At 39.5% G+C, this 25,765-nt stretch overlaps 1 protein-coding gene across 2 annotated transcripts; it reads right to left on the bottom strand.

Annotated features, from left to right (window-relative positions):
• Nucleotides 1-238: 238 nt before the first annotated feature.
• Nucleotides 239-18,188, bottom strand: THOC3 (THO complex 3). 2 transcript variants are annotated; one of them, XM_042991950.1, is made up of 6 exons: nucleotides 17,820-18,186; nucleotides 16,906-17,062; nucleotides 15,276-15,480; nucleotides 7,849-8,010; nucleotides 7,629-7,729; nucleotides 239-789 (listed from the first exon to the last, which is right to left on the bottom strand). In XM_042991950.1, exons 1-6 carry the CDS (start codon nucleotides 18,084-18,086, stop codon nucleotides 626-628), a joined length of 1,056 nt encoding a protein of 351 aa, XP_042847884.1. In that variant the 5' UTR covers nucleotides 18,087-18,186; the 3' UTR covers nucleotides 239-625. The 2 variants fall into 2 exon arrangements, with proteins under 2 accessions (XP_042847884.1, XP_042847893.1); XM_042991959.1 differs by lacking the exon at nucleotides 239-789 and adding an exon at nucleotides 817-1,362 and having other exon boundaries at nucleotides 17,820-18,188.
• Between the last annotated feature and the right edge of the window lie 7,577 nt (nucleotides 18,189-25,765).

The following is a 25,765-nucleotide window of genomic DNA, read 5'->3' as shown; positions in this document are numbered from 1 at the left end:
AGACTTTAAGGATTGCTATTGCCATACACTTCATGCTAGGTCCCTGCATTTCCAGAGTTCTTGGTTAGGACATAAAATGATAGAAATACAACCTGTAAATTCAATCTGAGATTTTTTTTTTTTTAAATGCAAAACTACATCTCCCTGTAATAATATAAAAAAAAAAAAAAGCAAAAATACCATAACTTTTCAAGTCTTAGAAGTCCCATAATTAAATTCAGTTTTATTAAATGCTCAATTCTCAAAAAGTATGTACATTTCTTTATTATAAAAAATCTCCATCCCCATCTCACCCTCCCTCACTCACTCCCCCAAAGTAGGTATTGTCCACACAGAAACAAACACAACAAAGTCTACCATACATCTAAAAGCAGGGAAGACAGGAGGTCCCCAGAGGACAAGATATGCTGGTGTTATCATGCAGAGCCCTCCTGCAGGGCGGAAAGAATGGGAAGAGCTCATAATACAAGAAGGGAACTGGAATAGGCAGACTGACAAAGACGTATATAATTTATACCAATTTACAAATACTTGAGGTGCCCACCAACTCCAAGAGAACAGACCAAACTAATACACAAAGGAAGGCCTCTGCCAGTGCCTCCTCTCCCTACATCAGGTCCCCCTATCAGGAGTCATTAGGAAGCCCAAACAGCTTCACAGTTCCTGCTTCCCGACTGCTGTCATATTTGCCATCTTTGTCATCACAGGCAAATGCCAGCAGAGGCCTTTTGGGGTGCCAAGCCACGGTGAAGGTCGGGGACTCACACTGCACCTCCCATAGCTTGTCTCCTATAAAAATCAATATAGAGAAACCAATAAATATGTTAATAATAAGAAACCACATTCATGAAGTACTTGCCTACATTAACTCACTTAATCCCCTTATTAACCCTATAGGATAGATACAGTCATCACCCCATTTTACAGAGAACACTGAAGCACAAAGAAGGCACAAGTCAGTAGGTGGCAGAGCAAGATCTGAATGCAGAGGCTGTGCTCTGAACATACTCTGTCTCCCTAGGAAAACAGTAGTAGCAGCTACCATTTGTTGAGCACCCCTTAGGAATCAGATGAATTCTATTTTATTTTAATAAAACACAACGACATCCCAGCAAGATAGGTAACATTTTAAACCCCATTTTATAAAGGAACAAGTGACTTAACAGTTAAGTCATACCTCAAGGAAGCAGCAGTCAGCACATGAAGTCTGTTTTCAAAGCTACAGATCTTTCTGCTAAATCACAATGCCTTGCAAATAGATAGATTTCTTTTTCCAAAAACGTTATTCTTCCTACTTATTGAAATTAAACAGGATTTTTCTAAAGCCATTATCCCTTTAGTCCTGCTTTACTTTTCTTCAACCTTAGGGTTAAGATTAATGTAGTAAAGCATTAGCGATGTGGTGTTAAAGATGCAGACTGCATTAAATTATATACCTGAAATTGGTCAACTATATGATAAATTATATTTCTATAAAGCTCTTTAAAAATATATATATATTTATATACATATGCAAATACATGTGTGTATAGGGAGAGTAGGAGAGATTCTTTTTTTTAAGTAATCTTATTTCAGGGACAATTAACCACTCTTCATGATGCTAGGATCTGGCAGTCTAGCTATACGTCTGAGCAAATTTCTGTATTATACAAATACAAAGAATAGTTTCAGAGGCTGCTACTCCCCTTTTACTTCTCTTTAGGCCTTTAACTCGAAGTCATTTGTCAAATTCACTTGGGATTGGTTAAGATAAAGAAATTTATGCAGTTCAAGAAAACCAGGGTAGATATGAAGAGGCCTTCTAAAATGTTTCCTAAATAAACATCTTGACAGTTTTACTGGAAAGCTTAATCTCTGAATGATAAAGAAGGTGCTATCTGGGTGAGACTGACATTACTACTCCAGACCACCAAAGTTCCAAAAGACTTGGTGTAATATGTATGATGTGTCTAAGAGCTGAAAATAAGTGGACTTTTAAAACGTATGCTATCGGAAATAAAATTCTTACTTTGTTTTACATTTAAACATAAAAATATGTAAGATATAAAATCTTACTAAACATGATTCCAAATATAGTGTATACACACACACACACATATAGATGTCTATATATAAAATATCTATATAGCGATATAGATATCTATATATGAAAAAAAAGATTGGAAGGAAATATACCAATATGTTAGGAACAGCTATCTCCAAATTATAGGCCTATATGTGACTGTTAGTTTCTTCTTTATATTTGTTAGCATTTTCTAAATATTCTACAATGAACATGTATTACTCTTATTTTACAAACTAATATACAAAGACATGCTTACTGCATAAAATTCAAACAGTACAAGGGTACAGAGCAGCACTGGGCAACAGAAACTTCTATGGTGGAGACATTCTACATCTGTGCCATCCATATAGAAACCACTAGCTACATGTGGCTACTGAAGTCCTTAAAATGAGCCTAGGGTGACTGAAGAACAGAACTTCTCATTTTATTTAACTGATTTCATAATAATAATTACATTATAATTTAAATTAAAATTTATCTTTTTGGGGGGCACCTGGGTGGCTCAGTCGGCTGAATGTCTGACTTCGGTTCCGGTAATGATCTCACAGTTTGTGAGTTCGAGCCCCACATCGGGCTCGGTGCTGAAAGCTCAGAGCCTGGAGCCTGCTTCGGATTCTGTGTCTCCCTCTCTCTGCCCCTCCCCTGCTCACGCTCTGTCTCTCCCTCTCTCTCAAAAATAAATAAACATAAAAAAATTTTTTTTTAATTTATCCTTTTTCCCTACTGCAGTCTTCTCCCAATCTTCTAAGTCTGAAATAAATTCTTTCTTTCTTTTTTAATATATTTTTTTAAACATTTATTCAGTTTTGAGAGATAGAAAGAGAGAGCATGAGCAGGGGAGGGGCAGAGAAAGAGGGAGACACAGAATCCAAAGCACGCTCCAGGCTCTGAGCTGTCAGCTGATGCCAAAGAGTCCGATGCGGGGCTCAAACTCACGGACCATGAGATCATGACCTGAGCCGAAGTCGGACGCTTAACCAACTGAGCCATTCAGGTGTCCCTGAAATAAATTCTTTCAAAAGTCTTTCTACCAACTTAGCTTTAGCTTCTTCACCTAAATGGGAACACATCACATGCACTGATTGGCTACTTGTTTTGCTCATTCAGTAAAATGCCTTGCCAATCTTCCTTTTCGGCACATACAGAGCTATGTTTTTTCTCTTGGCACACTGTAATATGGATGCATCACAATTTATTTAATTAGCTCATCATAATGAAAATTTGGACTATTTCCCATTTGTGCATAAAACAATGCTGTAAATATAATTGTGCTTCTCTTTGATAATCATTTGACTTTTAGTTTTTAGCCTCAGTTATAAAGAAAATTAAAAAAAAACTTGTTAAAAGTATTTGAACTGTTTACAAAAATTAATACAGCCATATTTGATATAGTTTTGAGGATTGTATGTGAACTAAATCACATTTTATATGTATTACGTGAGGCAGACAATTAAACTTGCACAAAGATGGCATGGGAAAAATAGCACACACTTGCACTGTTAAGAGCAAACACTACGATAACCTTTCAGTAAGTGGTTTAGTCCTTTACAAAATGTGAGCACTTCGGACTCAGTCAAAAATTCACTTCAATAGTTTACCCAAAAGGATGACCGCATTAGTAAAATGAAGTGCATAAGGATATTTCTCACAGCATTATTTATAATGGTGCAGATGAGAAACCACCAAATAGATGGGCAACTTAAGTATCTACAGGCATATGTATGTATATACTGGCAGTTTAAGTATATACTGATATAATTCAATGGAATTCTAAACTGCATGAAAAGTGGCAGTAGAGGGGCACCTGGGTGGCTCAGTCAGTTAAGCATCGAACTTCGGCTCAGGTCATGATCTCGCAGTTCATGAGTTCGAGCCCCGCATGGGGCTCTGCACTGACAGCTCAGAGCCTGGAGCCTGCTTTGGATTCTGTGTCTCCCTCTCTCTCTGTCCCTCCCCCGCTCACACTCTGTCTCTCTCTCAAAAATAAATAAACATTAAAAAAAAAAAAGTGGCGGTAGAGCTCAACAGCCATGGCCATGTAAGAAGCTATAACATCCTCAAGTGAGGCAGCCACATCCTGGAGCAGGAGAGTATCCATGCATCACATTAACAAGGGTGACAAAGGAGCTGCACGTCCGAATGGCTGGACAATACTCAACACAGTGTCATCAACAGAAGCATTGCTAAATTGTGGAATCTCAACTTTTTTTTATTTTATTGTTTGATGTTTTCTACACAGTTTCAATTCTTTTACTAACGTATCGTGTATTTCCAAAAACAATAGAGCTACATTACAAAATAAATCTGAGGGTAATGACAGAAGATGACAGAGTAGGAGGATCCTGAGCTCACCTCCTCTCAGAGACACACTGAGACAACAAGTATGTCTATCATAACTAACTGAAACTAACTGAAACTAACTGAACTAACTGCTGGCAGAAGAGATCTTCCACAGCTGAGTATAGAGAGAAGGCCACACTGAAAGGGTAGAAGAGGTGGAGACGTGAGTCAGGAACCAAACCCCTGGTGCAAATAACGACAAACGGGAGGGACATCACAAGCATGGAGTGAGGGAATCAGATCCCAGACAGGGTAAGCCTAGCCCTAAGGACCTACACTGAGAAGACGAGTTCCCATAATGTCTGGCTTTGAAGATCAGCAAGGCTTAACTTTGGGAGCTTTAGAAATCAGCGGGGCTTAACTACAGGAGAACTAGAGGGCAGAAGAGTCAACACACTAAGTTTCTCAGTCGGAGACAGCACAGAAGCAGCAACTTGAAAAGCACCTAGGGTATACATGAAGGATATTTATCGACTAATTTTAGGATGTGTGCCAGAAGGGCAGAGATCTGCAGGAGATTTCTCCAGGAATAAAAAGTGCTGGCAGGTGCCATTTTTCTTGGCTTCCCTGAGCCTAGCTCTAGCTGGATGCTTGCAGAAACCAGTTCTAACTCTCTCCATCTTCCTCACTAGCAACACATGCCCCGCCCCAGCATTCTCCTACCACCCACCATACCCAACCCACTGGCCTCTGCAGGCACCCCTCCAAAACAGCTCCTGCCCTGCCACACCCAGCAAGCAGCCCCAGATGGGACGCCTCCAAAGTGACACCTCCCCTAGAGGACAGGGGAGATACCCTACACAGCAGCTTGCCCACAGTTCCTACAGCCAGGCCTCTTAGCTGGCTGCACAAAGAATTAGCCCTGCCCTTCCATGTACCTGCAGCTGTTCACAGAGGCTAATTACAGGCAGCTAGGCTGAGTGCCAATGCCCCCCACAACTGAGCCCATGGCAGCTGCAGCCAGGCCTCTCAACAGCATGGGCAGCAAACCCTGCCCAGTGCGCATGCAGCAGGCAAAGCGGGTTACTGCAGCCAGCTGGGCTGAAGGCCAACCCCACCCATCAGCATGCCCATAGCAATCACAGCTCAGCCACAACAGGAGGGTGCACACAGCCCATACGGGGGCACCCCCGGTGCACCTGGTTCCAGTGACCAGCGTGGATAGCACTACAGGGCACCACAGGACCTCTTCTACATAAAGCCACTACTTTCAAGGTCAGGGGATGTAGCTGACCTACCTAACACATAGAAACAAACATGGACAGTTAGATAAAATGAGGAGACAAGGGATATGTCCCAAATGAAAAAATAAGACAAAACACAGAGAAAGGACTAAACAAAACAGAGATGAGCAATATGAGTGATGAAGAGTTCAGAGTAATAGTCATAAAGATACTCAACTGGACTTGAGAAAAGAGTGGATGAACTCAGTGAGAATTTCAACAAAGAGACAGAAAATGTAAAAAAGAACCAGTCAGAGATGAAGAATATGGTAACTGAAATGAAAAATACACTAGAGAAAATCAAGAGCAGATTAGGGGATGCAGAAGAACAGACCAGAGATCTTAAAGACAAGGTAACAGAAAACAATCAAAACTAACAGCAAAAAGACAAAAGAATAATAAAAGTGAGAATAGGTGAAGGGACCTCTGCAAAATTATCAAGCATAATTAACATTCCCATTATAAGGATTTCAGAAAGAGAAGAGAGAAGAAAGGGGGAAAAATAATACCTGAAAACTTCCTGAAACTGGGGATGGAAACAGATATCCAAATCTAGGAAGCAAAGAGAGCTCCAAACAAGATGAACCCAAAAAGGTTCACACCAAGACATAATGATTAAAATGGCAAAAATTAAAGATAAAGGGAGAATCTTAAAAGCAGCAAAAGAAAAGCAAACAGTCACATACAAGGAAAAACCCATAAGCCTTATCAGCTGATCTTTCAGCAAAAACTTTGCAGTATGGAGGTTCCTCAAGAAATTAAAAACAGAAATACCATATGATCCACTAATTCCACTACTGGATATTTACCCAAAGAAAACAAAAACACCAACTGGAAAGGATACATGCACCCCTACATTTATTGCAGCATTATTTACAACAGTGAAGATACGGAAACAGCCCAAGTGTCCATGGATAGATGAATGGATGAAGAAGACGTGGTGTATATATACACAGTGGAATATTAATCAGTCATGAAAAAAGAATCAGATCTTGCCATTTGCAAGAACATGGGTGGACCTATAGGGTATTAAGCTAAGTGAAATAAGTCAGACAGAGACAGACAAATACCATATGATTTAACTTATACATGAAATCTAAAAAAAAAAAAAAAAAAGAAAGAAACAAGTAAATAAACAAACAATAGAAAACAGACTCATAAATACAGAAAATAAACTGGTGGTTGCCAGAGGGGAACAGGTTAGGGTAATGGGTGAAATAGGTGAAGTGATTAAGAGGCACAAACTTCCAGGAACAAAAAAAGTAAGTCATGAAGATGTAAAGTACAGCAAGGGGAACACAGTCAACATTGTAATAATGTTGTATGTTGACTATATTTACTGCAGTCAATGACTGTAGTCAATTTACTACATTATACTGCAGTATAATGCATATAACTGTCAAATCACTGTCTTATATGAAATTAATATAACATTATATGTCAACTATCCCTCAATAACGAAAAAAAATTTTTAATTAAAAATAAGTAAATCTGAGGAAGTTCTTCTGTAAAATGGATACTCTTCTCCCATTTTTCTATTTTCAAATTCTGTTGGTTGTTTTTAAAGCAAATCACATATATTTGATAATTCCTAAAATTATTAAAAAATATGTATTTTTTAAGTTACACACAAGCAAAATATAGAAAAAAATATACACAACACTTAAAGAGATTGTATTTAGATGGTGGGACCACAGGTCATACTTTTTTCTTTCTCCTATTTTCTGTATTTTAAAATTTTCATTATAATAGAAGAATTAAAAGTTAATAAAATGCAAAATATTTTCCTAAATCACTTTCTTTCAGACCTTTCTTTTAACTCTCTGCTCCCTCATGACCCGACTATAGCAGTCATAATAAACAAACCTGTCTTAAGCAGACAAATTCATTTATGCTAATACTGGTGAAGTAGTAATGTGAAGATGAAAATACAAGACAGAAGTCCTGATGGCCACAGATGACAGAGAGAAGATCATTATGGTAGTGAGGGTTTCAGTTACCTGTCTCTACTTCAGCAATGTCAATAAAATGATCTTCTGAAGCTGATGCCAGCATTTTTCCATCATGGCTAAAACTGAGGGTCCTCACAGGCCAATCCAGCCTATAACAGAGTAGACAGAGGAGACATTAGAATAACCCAATAAGAGGAGGGCACAATTTCACCCAAAATGAAGTAAAATTAACTTATCCAGCAAGGAAAGTACTGGCAGGGCTGCTTACCTGGAAAAGCACCGAACACACACTAACTCATCCACATCCCAAAGGCTGACCAAAGCATCTGCACTTCCTGTGGCAAAGTACTTCCCCATGGGGTCAAATTTGATGCAGATGCAGTTGGAAGGATGGGCATTGATGGATTGCACAGGCTTCAGCTCTGGGTAGCTGAGAAACAAGACAGATGGCAATCAAACTATGGGAAGAGGACTATGGTACTGAGACAACAACAGGAGACGCTGAAGAAGAAAACCAAAGTAAGACAACATAATTCAAACAAACTTTTCTAAACTTTAAAAAAATAAAATTAGATTATCATCAGACCTTTCTGACAATAAGACTTTCTGCCAAAAGAAAATGGACTAATGTATTTAAGCTATACAGGGAAGAAAATATGAATCAAGGATTTTTTTTTTAGTAGGCTTCACGCCTAGCATGGGGCCCAGTGTGGAGCTTGAACTTACGACCCTGAGATCAACACCTGAGCTGAGATGAAGAGTCAGACACTTAACTGACTGAGCCACCCAAGCGCCCCAAGGATTTTTTAATTTTTTTTTTAATGTTTATTTATTTTTGACAGAGAGAGAGAGACAGAGCATGAGTGGCAGAGGGGCAGAGAGAGAGGGAGACACAGAATCTGAAGCAGGTTCCAGGCCGCGAGGATTTTTATGTCTAGCAAAAGTGACTATCAATTATAAAAAGCTCAAATACTAAGCATAATATAATAAAGTAGTTGTAAGTTTTATTAAGTCTATAAATTATAATAAGTACGAACTCAGGGAAAACTGTTCCCATGAACCCTATTCCTGAGGAAGCTAAAGAATGAGCTTTAACAATCAAATGACTAGAGATTCATCAGCATAGGACTGTCAATGAGCATTACATATATAGCTTCTTGTGTATGTATTGGTGGTGGTAGTGGTAATACTGTTATTCTGAGATATGTCCACATATAACATGGATAAAGGTAATAAGTAACTGTGGGATATTCTAATTCTGTAATCCCGTGTCCTTGAGAACCTGAATACTCAGTTTGAAGGAAACAGTTACTTATAATATAGAAGATATTTAGTAAAATTCCTCTAGTCCTGAATTTTAACTAGAACTTATCAGTATGAATTCACAAGATATTTTATCTTTAAAAATACACACAGAGGGGCGCCTGGGTGGCTCAGTCGGTTGAGCGCCGACTTCGGCTCAGGTCACGATCTTGCGGTCCGTGAGTTCGAGCCCCGCATCGGGCCCCTGTGCTGACAGCTCAGAGCCCGGAGCCTGTTTCAATTCTGTGTCTCCCTCTCTCTGACCCTCCCCATTCATGCTCTGTCTCTCTCTGTCTCAAAAATAAATAAACGTTAAAAAAAAAAAAAAAATTTTTTTAAAAATACACACAGAGGCACCTGGGTGGCTCAGTCTGGGGCTTCTGACTTCAGCTCAGGTCATGATCTCACAGTTCATGAGTTCGGGCCCCGTGTTGGGACTCCGTGCTGACAGCCCGGAGCCTCGAGCCTGCTTCAGATTCTGTGTCTCCTCTCTCTCTGCCCCTCCCCAGCTCTCACTTTGTCTCTCTCTCTCTCTCTCTCAAAAATAAACATTAAAAAAATTTAATAAAAAAACAAATACATACATACACATATGCTTCCTTGCTCTATCCACTGGAAAGGTCTAGAAATAATAATCAACGTATCAATATAGACATCGGTAGCTCCAATATTATTTCTCAGAAAAAGAATCCAGGGATTGATTCTTAGAGAATTTTCTGATTAAAGGTCTGAGGCAGGAAGCATACAAGATGAACGTGGAATACTCATCATACCAGAGAGCAAGAAACTGAAGACTACTAACACTGTCAAAAAAATGACTCAGGAATCAACTTGAAGAGGCTCCCACTGGCTAAAGATGGGATAATTTGAGCTTCCATAAGGATAATTATTCCAATAGATTGAAACACATCTACCATGCTTAAATACATGAGTTTATAATCAGTCTTAAAACTAGCTGATTATCTTTGTAAGTGATAGAGAACTAATTCATTATCTGATGACAAGAAGCATTTATCCTGTCTTTTCTAAGTAAACTATATTCTTTTTTTTAAGTTTATTTTTATTTATTATTTTGAAAGAGAGAGACAGAATGTGCATGCACAAGCAAGCATAAGCAGAAGAGGGGCAAAGAGAGAGGGAGACAGAATCCCAAGCAGGCTCCCCACCCAGCACAGAGCCTGACGTGGGGCTCCATCTCACAACCATGAGATCATGACCTGAGCCCAAACCAAGAGTGGGACAGTTAACCAACTGAGCCCCAAAGTAAACAATATTCTTAAGTAACCAAATATTAGGGGCGCCTGGGTGGCTCAGTCAGTTAAGCATCCAACTTTGGCTCAAGTCATGTTTTCACGTTTTGTGAGTTCAAGTCCTAAGTAGGGCTCTGTGCAGACAGCTTGGAGCCTGGAGCTTGCTTTAGATTCTGTGTCTCCCTCTCCCTCTACCCCTCCCCCACTCTCACTCTCTCTTTCAAAAATAAATGAACATTAAAAAAAAAAATTAAATTCCAAAACTAGACAGAGACCCCACTAAAAAGGAGAACTATAGACTGATTTACCTGATGAACATGGATGTAAAAATCCTCAACAAGATATTAGCCAACCGGATCCAAGAATACATTAAAAAAATTATTCACCATGACCAAGTGGGATTTATACGTGGGATGCAGGGCTGGTTCAATATCCACAAAACAATTAACGTGATTCATTACATCAATAAAAGAAAGGACAAGAAACATATGATCCTCTCAATAGATGCAGAGAAAACATTTGACAAAATACAGCATCCTTTCTTGATAAAAACCCTCAAGAAAGTAGGGATAGAAGGATCATACCTCGAGATCATAAAAGCCAAATATGAAAGACCTAGCACTAATGTCATCCTCAATGGGGAAACCTGAGAGCTTTCGCCCTAAGGTCAGGAACAAGACAGGGGTGTTCACTCTCGCCACTGTTATTCAACATAGTATTGGAAGTCTTAGCCTCTGCAATCAGACAACACAAAGAAATAAAAGGCATCCAAATCAGCCAGGAGGAGGTCAAACTTTCACTCTTCGCAGATTAACATGATACTCTATATAGAGAACCCTAAAGATTCCACCAAAAACTGCTAGAACTGATTCATGAATTCAGCCAAGTTGCAGGATATAAAATCGACACACAGAAATCAGTTGCATTCCTATACACCAACAATGAAGCAGCAGAAAGAGAAACCAAGGAATCGATCCCATTTACAAGTGCACCAAAACCATAAAATACCTAGGAATAAATCTAACCAAAGAGGTGAAAAATCTAGACACTGAAAACTAGAGAAAGCTTATGAAAAAAAATTGAGGATGACACACAAAAAAGATAAAAGATTCTATGCTCCTGGATAGGAAGAACAAATATTGTTAACATGTTGATACTACCCAAAGCAATCTACATATTCAATGCAATCCCTATCAAAATAACACCAGCATTCTTCACAGAGCCAGAACAAATAATCCTAAAATTTGTATGGAACCAGTAAAGACCCTAAATCACCAAAGCTTTTCTTCTTGAAAAAGAAAACCAAAGAAGGAGGCATCACAATCCGAGACTTCAAGCTATACTACAAAGCTGTAATCATCAAGACAGTATGGTACTGGCACAAGAACAGACACTCAGATCAGTGGAACAGAACAGAGAACCCAGAAATGGACCCACAAACGTATGGCCAACGAATCTTTGGCAAAGCAGGAAAGAATATCCAATGGAATAAGGACAGTCTCTTCAGCAAGTGGTGCTGGGAAAACCGGACAGCGACATGCAGAAGAATGAACCTGGACCACTTTCTTACACCATACACAAACATAAACTCAAAATGGATGAAACACCTAAATGTAAGACAGGAAGCCATCAAAATCCTCAAGGAGAAAGCAGGCAAAAACCTCTTTGATCTTGGCCACAGCAACTTCTTACTCAACACATCTCCGGAGGCAAGGGAAACAAAAGCAAAAATGAACTATTGGGACCTCATCAAAATAGCTTCTGCACAGCAAAGGAAACAATCAGCAAAGCTAAAAGGCAACCGACAGAATGGGAGAAGTTATTTGCCAGTATCCAAAATCTATAAAGAACTTATCAACCTCAACACCCAAAAAACAATCCAGTGAAGAAATGGGCAAAAAATATGAATAGACACTTCTCTAAAGAAGACATCCAGATGGCCAACCAACACATGAAAAGATGCTCAACATCACTCATCATCAGGGAAATGCAAATCAAATCCACATGAGATACCACCTCACACCTGTCAGAATGGCTACCATTAACAACTCAGGCAACAACAGATGTAGGCGAGGATGCAGAGAGAGAGGATCTCTTTGGCACTGCTGGTGGGAATGCAAGCTGATGCAGCCACTCTGGAAAACAATATGGAGGTTCCTCAAAACATTAAAAATAGAACTACCCTACAACCCAGCAATTGCACTACTAGGTATTTATCCAAGGGATACAGGTATGCTGTGTTGAAGGGACACGTGCACCCCAATGTTTATAGAAGCACTATCAACAATAGCCAAAGTATGGAAAGAGCCCAAATGTCCATCGATGGATGAATGGATAAAGAAGATGTGGTATATATATACAACGGAGTATTACTCGGCAATCAAAAAGAATGAAATCTTGCCATTTGCAACTATATGGATGGAACTAGAGGGTATTATGCTAAGCGAAATTAGAGAAAGACAAATATCCTATGACTTCACTCATATGAGGACTTTAAGACACAGAACAGATGAACATAAGGGAAGCAAAAATAATATAAAAACAGGGAGGGGAACAAAACATAAGAGATTCATAAATATGGAGAACAGAGGGATACTGGAGGGGTTATGGGAAGGGGGATGGGCTAAATGGGTAAGGGGCATTAAGGAATCTACCCCTGAAATCACTGTTGCACTATATGCTAACTAACTTGCTTGTAAATTTAAAAAATTAAATTAAAATAACTAAATTAAATTAAATTAAAGAATTTACACAGCCATTGCTGGGGGGAAAAAAAAAAAAAAAAGAAGAGGTAATTTAAGACCTAGACACAGAAAGGAACACAGCCTGAAAAGATTGGATCTGGGGAAAATTCAAAGGGAAGCCTCTGTAGTGTTTTCAGCAGGGGTGAGACATAATCTGAGTTACTCTTCTACAAAACCACTGTCACACTGAATTGTCACCATCTCCACACCAGACTGTGGGTTCCTGGGCACAGAAACCAGCTGATCTTCACATCTGTACTCTTGGCACTCAGCCCAGGTCTGCCACAGGGTACATGTTTAATGGATGGTTGAGTAAACGTCCTTGCCCCTCAAAAAGAATAAAATCTTGCCATTTGCAACTATGTGGATGGAACTAGAAGGTATTATGCTAAGCAAAATTAGTCAGTCAGAGAAAGACAAATATCATATGACTTCACTCATATGAGGACTTTCAGACACAGAACAGATGAACACAAGGGAAGGGAAGCAAAAATAATATAAAAACCAGGAGGGGGACAAAACAAAAGAGGGTTACTGGAGGGGTTGTGGGAGGGGGGATAGGCTAAACGGGTAAGGGGCATTAAGGAAATCTACTCCTGAAATTATTGTTGCACTATATGCTAACTAATTTGGATGTAAATTAAAAAAATAAAATTAATTTTAAAAATAATAATAATAAATAACAGTAATAATTAACCAAATAGCAGATGAGAGGAAATACCTTATATTCCAACAAATAAATAAGCATGTGAAATCAGCTAAATTCAGACTAGGAGAATATCTGCAGGTTTTCAACGACTAAATTAGAAGTAAAAGAAGGATGCAAAGTGACTTGGTAGTGTAACATACTTAAAAGACATCCAATTTTTTTAAATACACAAAACTAGAGTATCTAGAAATGCATACATGGTCGCTAAAACTATAAAGAAATACTATAAAAATCAAGATAGTGTTTCCTTTTGAGGAGGGGGAGATATGAACAGGAAAAAGCATGTTTGGACTTCTGGGATGGCCAACAACTTACATTTCTTGACTTGGGTGGGGTTACAAAGATGTTGGGCATATAATGGCTCATTAAGCTATACATTGTTTTAAGTGATTTTCTGTATCTGTGTTTTATTTTCTGATAAAAAGGCTTTAAAATAAAAAAGATATAGAATCCTTACTAACTACAGAATAAAATGCAAGCTGCTAAGCATAGAATTCCAGCCTTTTATAATCTGGTCCCAGATTATATTTCAACTTTATCTTCCCATTTTCAGGCCCTTTCTTCAGACACCTTATCTGCCACCACTCCCAGCAACTCTGACCTACCAACTATTCCCCAAATAGACCATGCTCGTTCACAGCAGTTTCATCCACTGTATGGTTCCCTTTTGCTGATTCTTAAAATTCTCCTCAACTTTCAAGGTCAAGCTCAAAAGGTGCCTCCTTCAAGCTCCAACTCCCACAGTCCATATAAATTTCTTTCCTTGGGGTTCCATAGCAAACTCCTAGACTCTCTAACATAACCTATTTCATACTGCCTTGCATTACCCACCCAGAATAACAAAAAGAATAGAATCGACAGGCCTGAATTTCAATTCCACCATTTCATTCATTTACAGAATATTTAATGAGATCCTAACTCTGTGTAGCAGGTATTAAGTTAGGCACTAGGGATTTAAGAGTAAACAAGTTACACACGGTCCTTACCCTCATGGAATTTATAGTCTAATGGAAGATACAAATAAACATGAAATTATAACATAGAATGAGAAATGCTTCCAACAGGAAGTACATAAAATAAGCTTCTGGGGTACCTGGGTGGCTCAGTCGGTTAAGCATCTGACTTCAGCTCAGGTCATGATCTCGCGGTTCACGAGTTCGAGCCCCATGTCAGGCTCTGTGCTGACAGCTCCGAGCCTGGAGCCTGCTTCAGATTCTGTATCTCCCTGTCTCTCTGCCCCTCCCCTGCTCACGCTCTGTCTGTCTGTCTCTCCCTCTCAAAAATAAACATAAAAAAAATAAGCTTCTAACCTGGGGAAGTAGGATGATGATGAAGATGGCTTCCCTGAAGGGTAAGTGATATTTAAGCTAAGACTTTATGGGTACAAATTATCCACAATTCAAGGTGCATCTACTTCTAGTGCTCACTAGTTGATAGTGATTTAACCTCTGTGAATCCCAGGTCCTCATCTGTCAAATAAGATGCATACTATCAACCCCCTAGAATTTCTGTGATGACTTAAGTAAAATATAAGGGGCCTGGCTCAAAGGTGCTCAACAGAGGTTAGGATTCTTTATTATCACTTGTCCTTTGACCTCCTTCAGGACAGACTCAACATCTAATTCATCTCTGTATCCACCACAGCACCCAGCACAAAGATCAGACAGTTCCTAAGCTAGAACCCTCTCACCTGAGGATGTTGATACAACCATTGCCATTTGTCAGGAAGAACATGTTATTGTCATTATTCCAAGAGATTTCATTGACTTCAAACTTGAACTGCTCCTCCGCTTTGGAACGGTGTGTCTTGGCATCAATAAAGGTCACCACATCATCCTTGTTGCCCACAGCAATGGTCTGTCCATCGGGACTCCAGCAGATATTAATGTTCTCCCCTGGAAACCCAGATATAATCAGCAAGATATTGTTTGCCCATAATCCTCCAGAAGTTTATTTTTTTTATCATACAAAGACCAGACCTATTCACTAAGGTCCTAGTCAATAGAAGGGAATGACCACTTACTCAACAATTTTGAGAGCAGCACATTCATCTACAAATTTCCCCCCTTTGGGTCCTCACAATAATTCTCTAATGGACACTTCATTATTCCCAATTTACATATGAAGAAATGGAAGATAAGAGAGATGAGCCAAAATGTCAAAGCTATGACATAATAGAGCCAAAATCTAAGCCAGATTTAACTCCAAAGCCTCTTATTCTTACACCAACATTTCCCAAACTCCAGTCATTCGAATGCCACTTTCACAATTTTTGTCCTATGTTAACAGCTATATTTCTTTACTCAAGACTTTTCTTAAAATTGACTCAAAACATTTCTTAAATAAATTTAGTTTCAATTTAGCAATGAATTCTACAGGCTAGTTCTTTTTTTCTGGTAGGTATTAAGATATATACACAGCCAGTTTTGAATGTTCATCCATGTTACACCTAAATCACACATGCATTACCAGCCATCTACTTGGAGAAAGCACTACAACATTCCATGTCCAGGTACCAGTCTTGTCAAAAAGTCCAGTGGCCCACAGTGAACACATTGATTAGAAATGTCATCAACTTTACCAATTCTATGATGCACATTTTTTTCACACTTTATTATCTATAATGTACCTTAAAATACAACAGGATGCATCTCAAAATTTTTGGTGCATCATGGTTACCTAGAAGCTTTATCTTCTTTCCTACTAGCACATAAAATATTGGTGCATCTTGTAATCAATGACATGTTAGTCAATAAAATATAATAAATGGCCTCAAGGTTTACAGAACAATACCTGGTGAAGAACAGATTCTACAAACATACTGCACGACTTCCAGTTCATTTTGTCCCAGACCACCAAGACCATTCATTCCAAGATCAGCCATTTCTAGCCTATCAACAGTTTCATAAATTCTCCACAAATCTGTACATGCAGTTCCCTCCTAGAGCCGCCTCCTATCCCCCACCAACCCACTGTACCCTGACCACTAAATCCCTATTAGCTATTCTAAGAGTTTGCTCAAATTCTGTGAGACCCTCCCTGTCTCCACAGGCAGACTTAAGCATTTCCATTCTGAGTGTCCATCTTTTAGACCTCTCCAGTTAAGACGAACCATGTCATATTACGTTAGGGTTTTTTTACACGTACGTCTCTCTCCCTGCACTAAACCCAGTACAGGTCCTGGGAGCTGGAGATTGTCTTATTCAGCCCAGGATGTCTCATACCTAACACAAGGCCACAAATAGAGAAGATAATTCAGGAAAGGCCTGTTGAATGACTAGAAGAAGCTCATTCCTATTGCCCTTTCTCTGAAGAGTCACCTTTAGTGTTCACAGTGGCAATGCATTTTGTAGTCCTCACATCCCAGATGCGAATGGTTTTGTCTCCAGACGCGGTGACAAAGAGGTCAGGATTACTTGGGTGCCAACAAAGCTGGTCCACACTATCCCCATGTCCCCGATAATTGTTTTCTTTAACCTGAAATAAGAGGATCCAAACATCACTACACACAAAAGTACCTGCCTCCACATGTAATTTTTTTAACCTTATTCAAACTAAAGTACCTTGTGACCAACAAAGATCTGGATAATTTAAAAGACACCAATCCTTCCAAGCCCTTTCTGCCAAACTACTCCCAATACCCACCCACACTTCCTCCCCAATCACTCTAAACTGTTCTGAGGTTTGGGTTCCATACCAATGGCCTTACTCTTTTGTCCTCCCTGTCCTTCCTCCTTCTTTCTGGTTTTCCATCCTTACTCTACCACCCAGGTTCCCAGTCTTGCTCATCCCCACAGAAAGCCCTATTATTTTCAGAAGGGCCCCCCTCAGCACCATGGGGACCTCACCAGCACCACAGCACCCTAGCCACTCCTCACACTACACAACACCTTCCTACCACTCTGGTACACCCCCATCTCACCCCAGTCCCATCCACCCTCCTCACCACCCGTCTTCATCTCCCCCCCACCCCCCTCATCTGAACTCCTCCTCACGACTACACTCCCTCGCACCCCCCCCCTTACCACCGCCGTCCACCTCTCCACCACACCCCCTCCTGACCCCTAACCACCAGCCTCATCACTCCCACACTCCTCTCTCGTGCACTGCACACCCCCAACATCCCCACACCCCTTGCCTCCACCCCCCTTTTCACTCCCATTCTCTCCCTCAACACCACACCTCCCTTTACCACGGCCCCTCTCTCCTGCTGGGCCGGTCCCTGACAGCTCACCAACCGGTCCTTCTCCAGCAGGAATACGCTGGCCGTCTTGTCGAAGGACCCCGAGGCAAGGCGACGCCCGTCGCAGCTCCAGGCCACCGAGTGCACCTTGGCGCTATGCGCAGGGAACTCGCGCGTCTTGCTGTGGCCGCGAAACAGCTCCTGCATTCCCAGCACGTAGCGTGTTGGGCCGCTGGTCACTGAGCACCAGGGAGCCATTGAGCCAGGACCACTCTGGCCCAGCGCCGAGGGCCCCATGGCCGCCGCAGGAACCGCCATGACAAGCTCCCGGTGGCCCGCGAGGACACGGCCGCTTTGGCCCAGTCAGTCCTGCCGCCGCTGCCGCACGCCTGCGCCCGGAAGAGACGCTCTCCCCTGCACAGCCGCACTGTGGGCCATCCGGAGGCGACTACAAATCCCGGCATGCAGCGCGCGAGCTTCCTTACTTTTCAAATACGATTACGATTTAAGTATCTTTCACAATTAATGATTCTAAGGATTTTAGGGCCTATTTCCCCCTTACCTACTGCCAGGTAGATACATTTGTATCCCTATTTAATTGAAAAAGAAAACCAATGCAATCCTTCTAAACCTCAGTTCCCCATCAGTGAAAGACATTTTTTTTCTAGGGTTGATCCCCACCCTCAGTCCCCTCCCTTGGAGCAGAAGACTCTCCACACTCTGGCTGGTGAACTAGGGGTTTGTGGGTGTCCACAGTTCAGGAGGGGAGGGACTGAGAAGGAGTCCAGGGAAGTCTTTAAATAGGCAAATTCTCCGCTTTTAAAAGGTACTACTGGTGAGTGATAGAAGCAGAAATATGTTCACTTTAGTGCAGAAGGCCAATCTATACAGCCTGCATAGTTCTGATAAGGAGCATATACGTACTGGTTGCTACATTCTTAAAAGGTCCCATGATTGCCTGTATATCCCACCACTAGTTAATATCCAGCTAAATGATAAGCACCGGAGAAGTCTTGCAAAAATAGTTTTACGAGTAGAAATTCAAAGAAAACATTTATGATCTAATACTCCCTGCACATCCCGCCCCCTTTAACAGTAAGCATATAACCATTGGCTGCATATAGCAAAAGCGTGGATCTTTCTGCCCACGTTCTGTCCCGGTGCCATTTAAATAAACTTACTAAGTTGCACTGTAAAAACATCTCAAGAATTCTTTCTTGACGATCAGCGTTCAATGATCCCGCAACACCATATATATGCACATGATTACATATGCAAAAACATAAAAGATACAGAGTAAACAATAAATGCCTACCTGTGACACACACTCCCTCTTTGATTATATATTTCCATCCTTACCACGCCTACCTTAAACCACAAGTCCAGCAGTTTCTTGCTGAAGAAACCAGTGGTAAGTTGCCATGACAACCAAAGCCCTGGAGAAGGACTGTGGGCTGGGAGAGGGGTTTGGAGGTAAGCAGGTGGCTGGAAATTTGTTTAAAAACAAACCTTTTTTTAAAAGGATAATATAAAAAAAAAAGTGATATGAGCACTTGGTAACAAATATAGAAAATACCAAAGGGAATAGAGTAAAAAGAGTAAGTTTACCTCCTGTGTCTCCAAATTCCCTTTCTGAAAAACATTATTAAATTTTTGTGTGGTCTTCCAGAGATAGTTTAAGTGTAAAAAAGCACCTTTGGAAAGGTAGATTGGTCTGTATATATCCTTCCCACACCACCACTGCCCAGCAAAAATAGCAGCCTTCCTTACATAAATTGTTTTCTTTGGTAAGCACACATAATCTATAGTATATGCTAATGTCTCATTCTATTTCATGGATGAGTCTTTAATGACATGCATGTATAATAGTTTATTTAACTGATCCCCTTAATCGACAGTGTCCTTGAATTTGCTTTGCTTTTAGAACAATACTGCAGAAGGGTCACCCTGAGGGACTCAGTCTGTTAAGCTCGGGTTGTCTGTTGGCTCAGGTCATGATCTCACAGTTCATGAGTTCAAGCCCCACATCCGTGCTGCCAGCACAGAGCCTGTTTGGGATTCCCTCTCTCTCCTTCTCTCTCTGCCCTTCCTCTGCTCCTGCTATAAATAAACAAACTTAAAAAATAAAAATATATATATAAAAAAGAACAACACTGCAGTAAATATGCTTATAAACTTGCCTATGCAAGTTTCATTGTGCATATATGCACTTTTTTATTTGAATAGATATTGCCAAATGAAAGCATTCTAACAATCTCTATTTCCATCGGGAACATAGGGAAGTGTCATAAGATCCTAAATACTAAATGAATCCACATGTAAAGCACATACTCTGATGAAGGCCTTAGCAAATAAGGCCCTTCTCTTTCCTCCATATTCTTCTCTACCCCAGTGCAACCACAAATTCTTACAGACTTCAAAGCTTTTTAGACTCCAAAGAATACCCATGAAGTCCACTAAAATCTTGGGGTAGGAGACCATTTGGTGTCTAGCTTTCCTTCCTTAAACTTTTCAGGAATTTTCTTCATATGCTAGCTTTTTTTTTTTTCCTACAAACACAGAGGATTTCTGTCTCTGGGTTCCAGATAAGGAAACTAAAGAAGAAAAAGGCAAAATGTTCTGCTCCAGATCACATGGTTGTTAATGGACAGAGCAAAGATTAGAACTCAGCTGTGACTGATTCCAAAACCTACACTCTTGATTCTCAGTTCCTGAAACCTCCATGTTATAAACATAATTCTTCGTATTTCTGTATTAATTTTATATTTTTGTACACTATGTGTGTTTTTTATTTCATTTTCCCTTGTGCTCTTTTTCTATATTCTGTAAACAGAAACATTAGGACCTCAGTTGTGATAAGTGTACCCTGCTGGTCTTCACTGAGATGGCGCATGGTACAACTGTTTTGAAGGTGGAACAGCATACGTGTGGGGGCTATGTGATTGAAGGCAGAGAATCTCAAAGGAGAGATAAAATTCAGGGAAACAGAGGCATTGGCCATTTTTTTAAAACTTGTATTTAGAGAAATAATCAAATTTACAGAAAAGTTGCAAGAACACTGCTAATCCGATGGCCCGGGTTCACCTAGTTTTAGCATTTTGTTTCCTTTGCTCTCTCTACCCATATACATATCTTTTCCTAAATGTTTGGGAGTAAGTTGCATATATCATTACACTTTGCCCCTAAATTTTTCAGTGAATATTTCCTAAGAGCAAGGATATTCTGTTTCCTATCTCCAGGATAGTTATAAACTTTGGTAATTTGAACAATAACAGAATTTTATCTACTGTATTTCAGTGGTGTCAGTTTAGCCAGTAATATCCTTTAGAGCATTTCTCCAGTACACGATCTAGTCTAGGATCTGATATTCTATTGAGTTATCATATCTCCTTAGTCTCCTTGAATCTATAAAAATCCCTCAGCATTTCTGTAATCATTTTGATATTCATATTTTTAAAGAATTTGTCTGATGGACTTTTTATAGTCCCTTTGTCACCAAAATTTCTCTTTCAGGAGCTGATCTTTGCTCAACTCTGAAGGATATTTTTACATATGGGAGTCTTTGGATTTTTAGGGTCATTCAGGGCAGAATCAAGATATAAATAATAACAGAGATATAAATAATAACAGGATATAAATAATAACAGAGATGACAGGATGTATAGAGGGGATTTTCAGGGGGTGAGGGAGACATCCTACAGTGAAGGAAGAGTAGACAAGGAAAGAAGGAAGCTTGAGGTTTAAGTCCTTTGATAGTGGGGAGCTTTGGAGAAGCTGTTGTTACAAAAGAAAACAGGAAAGAGCCTGTCACTTCAGGCAAATGATGGCAGATATACTACACAAACCCTTTAAACAACTGTCTTAAAGATGCTCAAGGAATTAAAGGAAGAGGGGCATGTGGGTGGCTCAGTCAGTTAAGCAGTCGACTTCAGCTCAGGTCATGATCTCGGAGCTCATGAGTTCGAGCCCCATGTCAGGCTGTGTGCTGACAGCTCAGAGCCTGGAGACTGCTTCAGATTCCGTGATCTGTCTCTCTCTTCCTCTACCCCACTTGTGCCCTGTCTCTCACATACACACTCTCTCTCTCTCTCTCTCTCTCTCTCTCTAAAATAAACAAGCATTAAAAAATTTTTAAAGAATTGAAGATACGGAGAAAGCAAAAAAAAAAAAATATGTGAACAAAATGGAAATACAAATAAAAAAATAGAAAACCTAAAAAGAAACCAAGAAGATATTCTGGAGATGAAAAGTACAATAACTAAAATGAAAAATTCCCTAAAGGTATTCAAAGGCAGATTTGAACAGGAAAAAGAAAAAAAATCAATGAACTTGAAGATAAGATCATGGCCATTATTGAATCTGAGAAACAGGAAAGGGAAAAGATTGAAGAAAAGTGAACAGAGTGTAAGGAACCTGTGAGATACTATCAAGTAAACCAACATATACACATTATAGGGGTCCAAGAGAGAGAAAGGGGGTACTAAGAAAGTATTTGAAGAAATAAGGGCTTAAAACTTCCCAAGTTTGGGGTGCCTGGTGGTTCAGTCAGTTAAGTGTCCAACTTTTGGTTTCTCAGGTCATGATTGCCAGGTTCATGAGTTCAAGCTCCATGTCAGGCTCTGCACTGACAGTGTGGAGCCTGCTTGGGGTGCATTCTCTCTCTCTCTTTCTCTCTCTCTCTCTCTCTCTCTCTCTCTGTATACACACACATACACACACACACAATCTCACTCTCAAAATAAATAAATAAACTTAAAAAAAAAACTTCCCAAGTTTGATAAAAGACAAATATAAACATCCAAGAAGCTCAACAAATTCCAAGTAAGATGGACTCAAAAAGACCCACACCAAGACAGATTATAAGCAAATTTTCAAAAACCAGAATGTATAAAAACAGAGAATCGTGAAAGTAGCAAGAGAGAAACAACTCATCACATACAAGGGATCCTCAATAAGATCATGAACAGACTTTCATCACAAGTTTCATAGGCCATAAGGCAGTGAGTTGATACGGTCAAAGTGCCAGAACAACAACAAAAAAAGTGTCAACCAAGAATCTTACATCCACCAAAACTGTCCTTGGAAAGTGAGAGAGAAATTAAGACATTCCTAGATACACTAAAGCTAAGGGAGCTTGTTACCACTAGATTTTTCCTATAAGAAATGCTCAAAAGTCCTACAGGATGAAAAGAAAAAAACAACAGAAAATAAAACTCAAAACAATATGAAAAAATATAGATCTCAATAAAGGTAAATACATGGGCAATTACAAAAGCCGGTATTTTTGTAACAATGGTTTGTAACTTCATGTTTTATTTTCTACATGATTTAAGAGACTAATATATTTTTTTAATTATGAGTCTAAAAACTAGTGTTATTGTAACCTTTTTTCGTAACTCCACATTTAGTTTTCTACATAATTTAAGAAACTAAAGCACTTAAAGGAATTACTACCTTACAGGGGCACCTGGGTGGCTCAGTTGGTTAAGCATCTGACTTCAGCTCAGGTCACCATCTTATGGTTTGTGAGTTCAAGCCCTGTGTCAGGCTTTGCATTGACAGTGAGGTGCCTGCCTGGGATTCTCTTTCTCTCTCTGTCCCTCCCTCACTTGCTCTCTCTCTTTCTCTCTCTCTCAAAATAAGTAAATGAACTTTTAAAAATTTTTTTTAATGTTTATTTATTTTTGAGACAGAGAGAGAGACAGAGCATGAACAGAGAGAGGGAAACACAGAATCTGAAACAGGCTCCAGGCTCTGAGCTGTCAGCACAGAGCCCGACGTGGGGCTCGAACTCACAGACTATGAGATCATGACCTGAGCTGAAGCCGGATGCTTAACTGACTGAGCCACCCAGGCGCCCCTATAAATAAATGAACTTTAAAAAAATTACTTTAAATTCTTTAAAAATACTTTAAAATTCTTTAAAAAGAATTAGTACTTTACATTTGGGGGTACACAACGTATAAAGATGTAATTCTGTAACATCAACAACTAAAAAGGGTGAAGACAAAGCTATTAAGGGAGCAGAGTTTTTGTATGTTGTTGAAATCAAGTTAAGTTAGATTGTTAAAACTTTGGGATATTAAATATAATCCCTATAGTAACCACAATGAAAATAGCTATAGAACATATACAAAAGGAATTAGAAAAGAATTGAAATATTTTGAGACAAAAATCAACTAAGCATAAAAGAAGACACTAATGTAGGAAATAAAGGACTGAAAAAAAAGCCATAAGATATGTAGAAAATAAATAGAAAAATGACAGAAGTAATCCCTCCTGATAAGTAATTAAGTGTAAACAGATTGAACTCTCCAATGAAAAGACAGAGATTGGCAGAATGGTTAAAATATGTGAACCAACTATATGCTGTCTATAAGAACGCACTTTAGATCCAAAGACACAAATAGATTGAAAGCGAAAGAATGGAAGAAGATATTCCATGAAAATAACCAAAAGGGAGCAAGTTGGCCTTATTAATATCAAACACAATGGACTTTAAACCGAAAAAGTTTATAAGAGCCAAAGAAAAACATTGTGTATTAATTAAAGGCTCAATACAGCTAAAAGATATAACAATTATAAACATTTATGTACCTATTGACAGATCATCAAAATATATGTGGCCAAAACTGAAATCTGTTTTTATCAGTATTTGTAAAAAAAAAAAATAGAGATATAAATCAAGTAAGGGATGCCTATACCTAACCTCCAGAACACACGGACTCTTGTTTTATCTGTTCTTCTTCCCACTTTAATAAACCATTTGTAAAGAAACACACCTGAAGTGGAAATTCTTCAGAAATATTAGAATATCATCCTTCTAGAGGAATAGGATAGACTGGGTAGAGGGTAGAGTGGCAACTAGGACTCCTATTCAAAGTTCACAGTCAAATCTAGGGGGCCGTATACAGAGCTCCAGGGGAAAATCTCTGGATATCAAGGTCCTGGATTGGATAATTAAAAAGTTCAGCATACCCACAGCGGAACAGAGTCCTACAATACTCACTTTTCAGTTATCTTCCTATACAGAATCTTGGTCTCTGGGCCAAACCCTTAGGTCAAGGCTAAAATGCAGAGCAATGATGATCCTCTAAAAGCCTTTGAGAAGATTCCAAAAACCCAGGTGTAGCCTCCAGGACCAGAATCCTACCTGATAGAGTAAACTGCCCCTCTATGTCTGAGAATCTGCACCCTTCTTAAGCAGAAGGATAACTGACTGAAAGGTTGTTGCAGATCACATATTGAAAACAGGTTCTTACTTGAATTTATCAAATAAACATCAATAGAAAATATTTTTATCCATTTTAAAAATGAATAACAGAGAAGGAACACAGAGATCCATGAATTCAATGCAGAAGACATATTGTTCATGAATAATGAATAACTCTCTTGCCGAGAGACAGTATAGTGTGATCCCCAGCTGCTCATTCTTTTCTTGTCCCTTAGTGTAAACACAGAGTAAAGAAAAGACTGGCCTCACATGACCTTACACTCTCATGATATCAATCTCTTACCAATTAACCCAGGTCCTGGATCCCACTGAATCATTCTCCTGGCATTCTGAACTTCCAAAGTTCCCTATTCTACCACCACTAGAATTCAATTAATTCAGTCAGATTTGATTTCCATCCTGCTGAACACCATTTCACAGAGCTACTCTCCAGCTAGCACCTACTGTTGGCCTCTTTTATGTCAATATTCTCAGGAATGGGCCACTGACACCTGCCTATTTCACCTTCCCCTGGTGGCCAGCATCTGCCAAATACTTGTTCCTTTCCACTTCCTGACACTGTTCTCCAGCAAAACCTTCCTCCACTTCAACTTCCTCTGGGGAGACCCTATAAGCAGGTGTATGGAAACTAACAGCGTCTTTTCCCACACACTTTATATCTTCAGGAGCATCTCAAGACATCAGTTATAACAAGAATGGATTTCTGAACTTGGGACAAGAAAGGAACAAAAAAGCGATCATGTATAAATTCTAGAAATAGCTT

This window comes from Panthera tigris, chromosome A1 (genome assembly GCF_018350195.1).
Source record: "Panthera tigris isolate Pti1 chromosome A1, P.tigris_Pti1_mat1.1, whole genome shotgun sequence".
NCBI lineage: Eukaryota > Metazoa > Chordata > Mammalia > Carnivora > Felidae > Panthera > Panthera tigris.
This window is presented reverse-complemented; position numbering and strand designations above follow the sequence as displayed.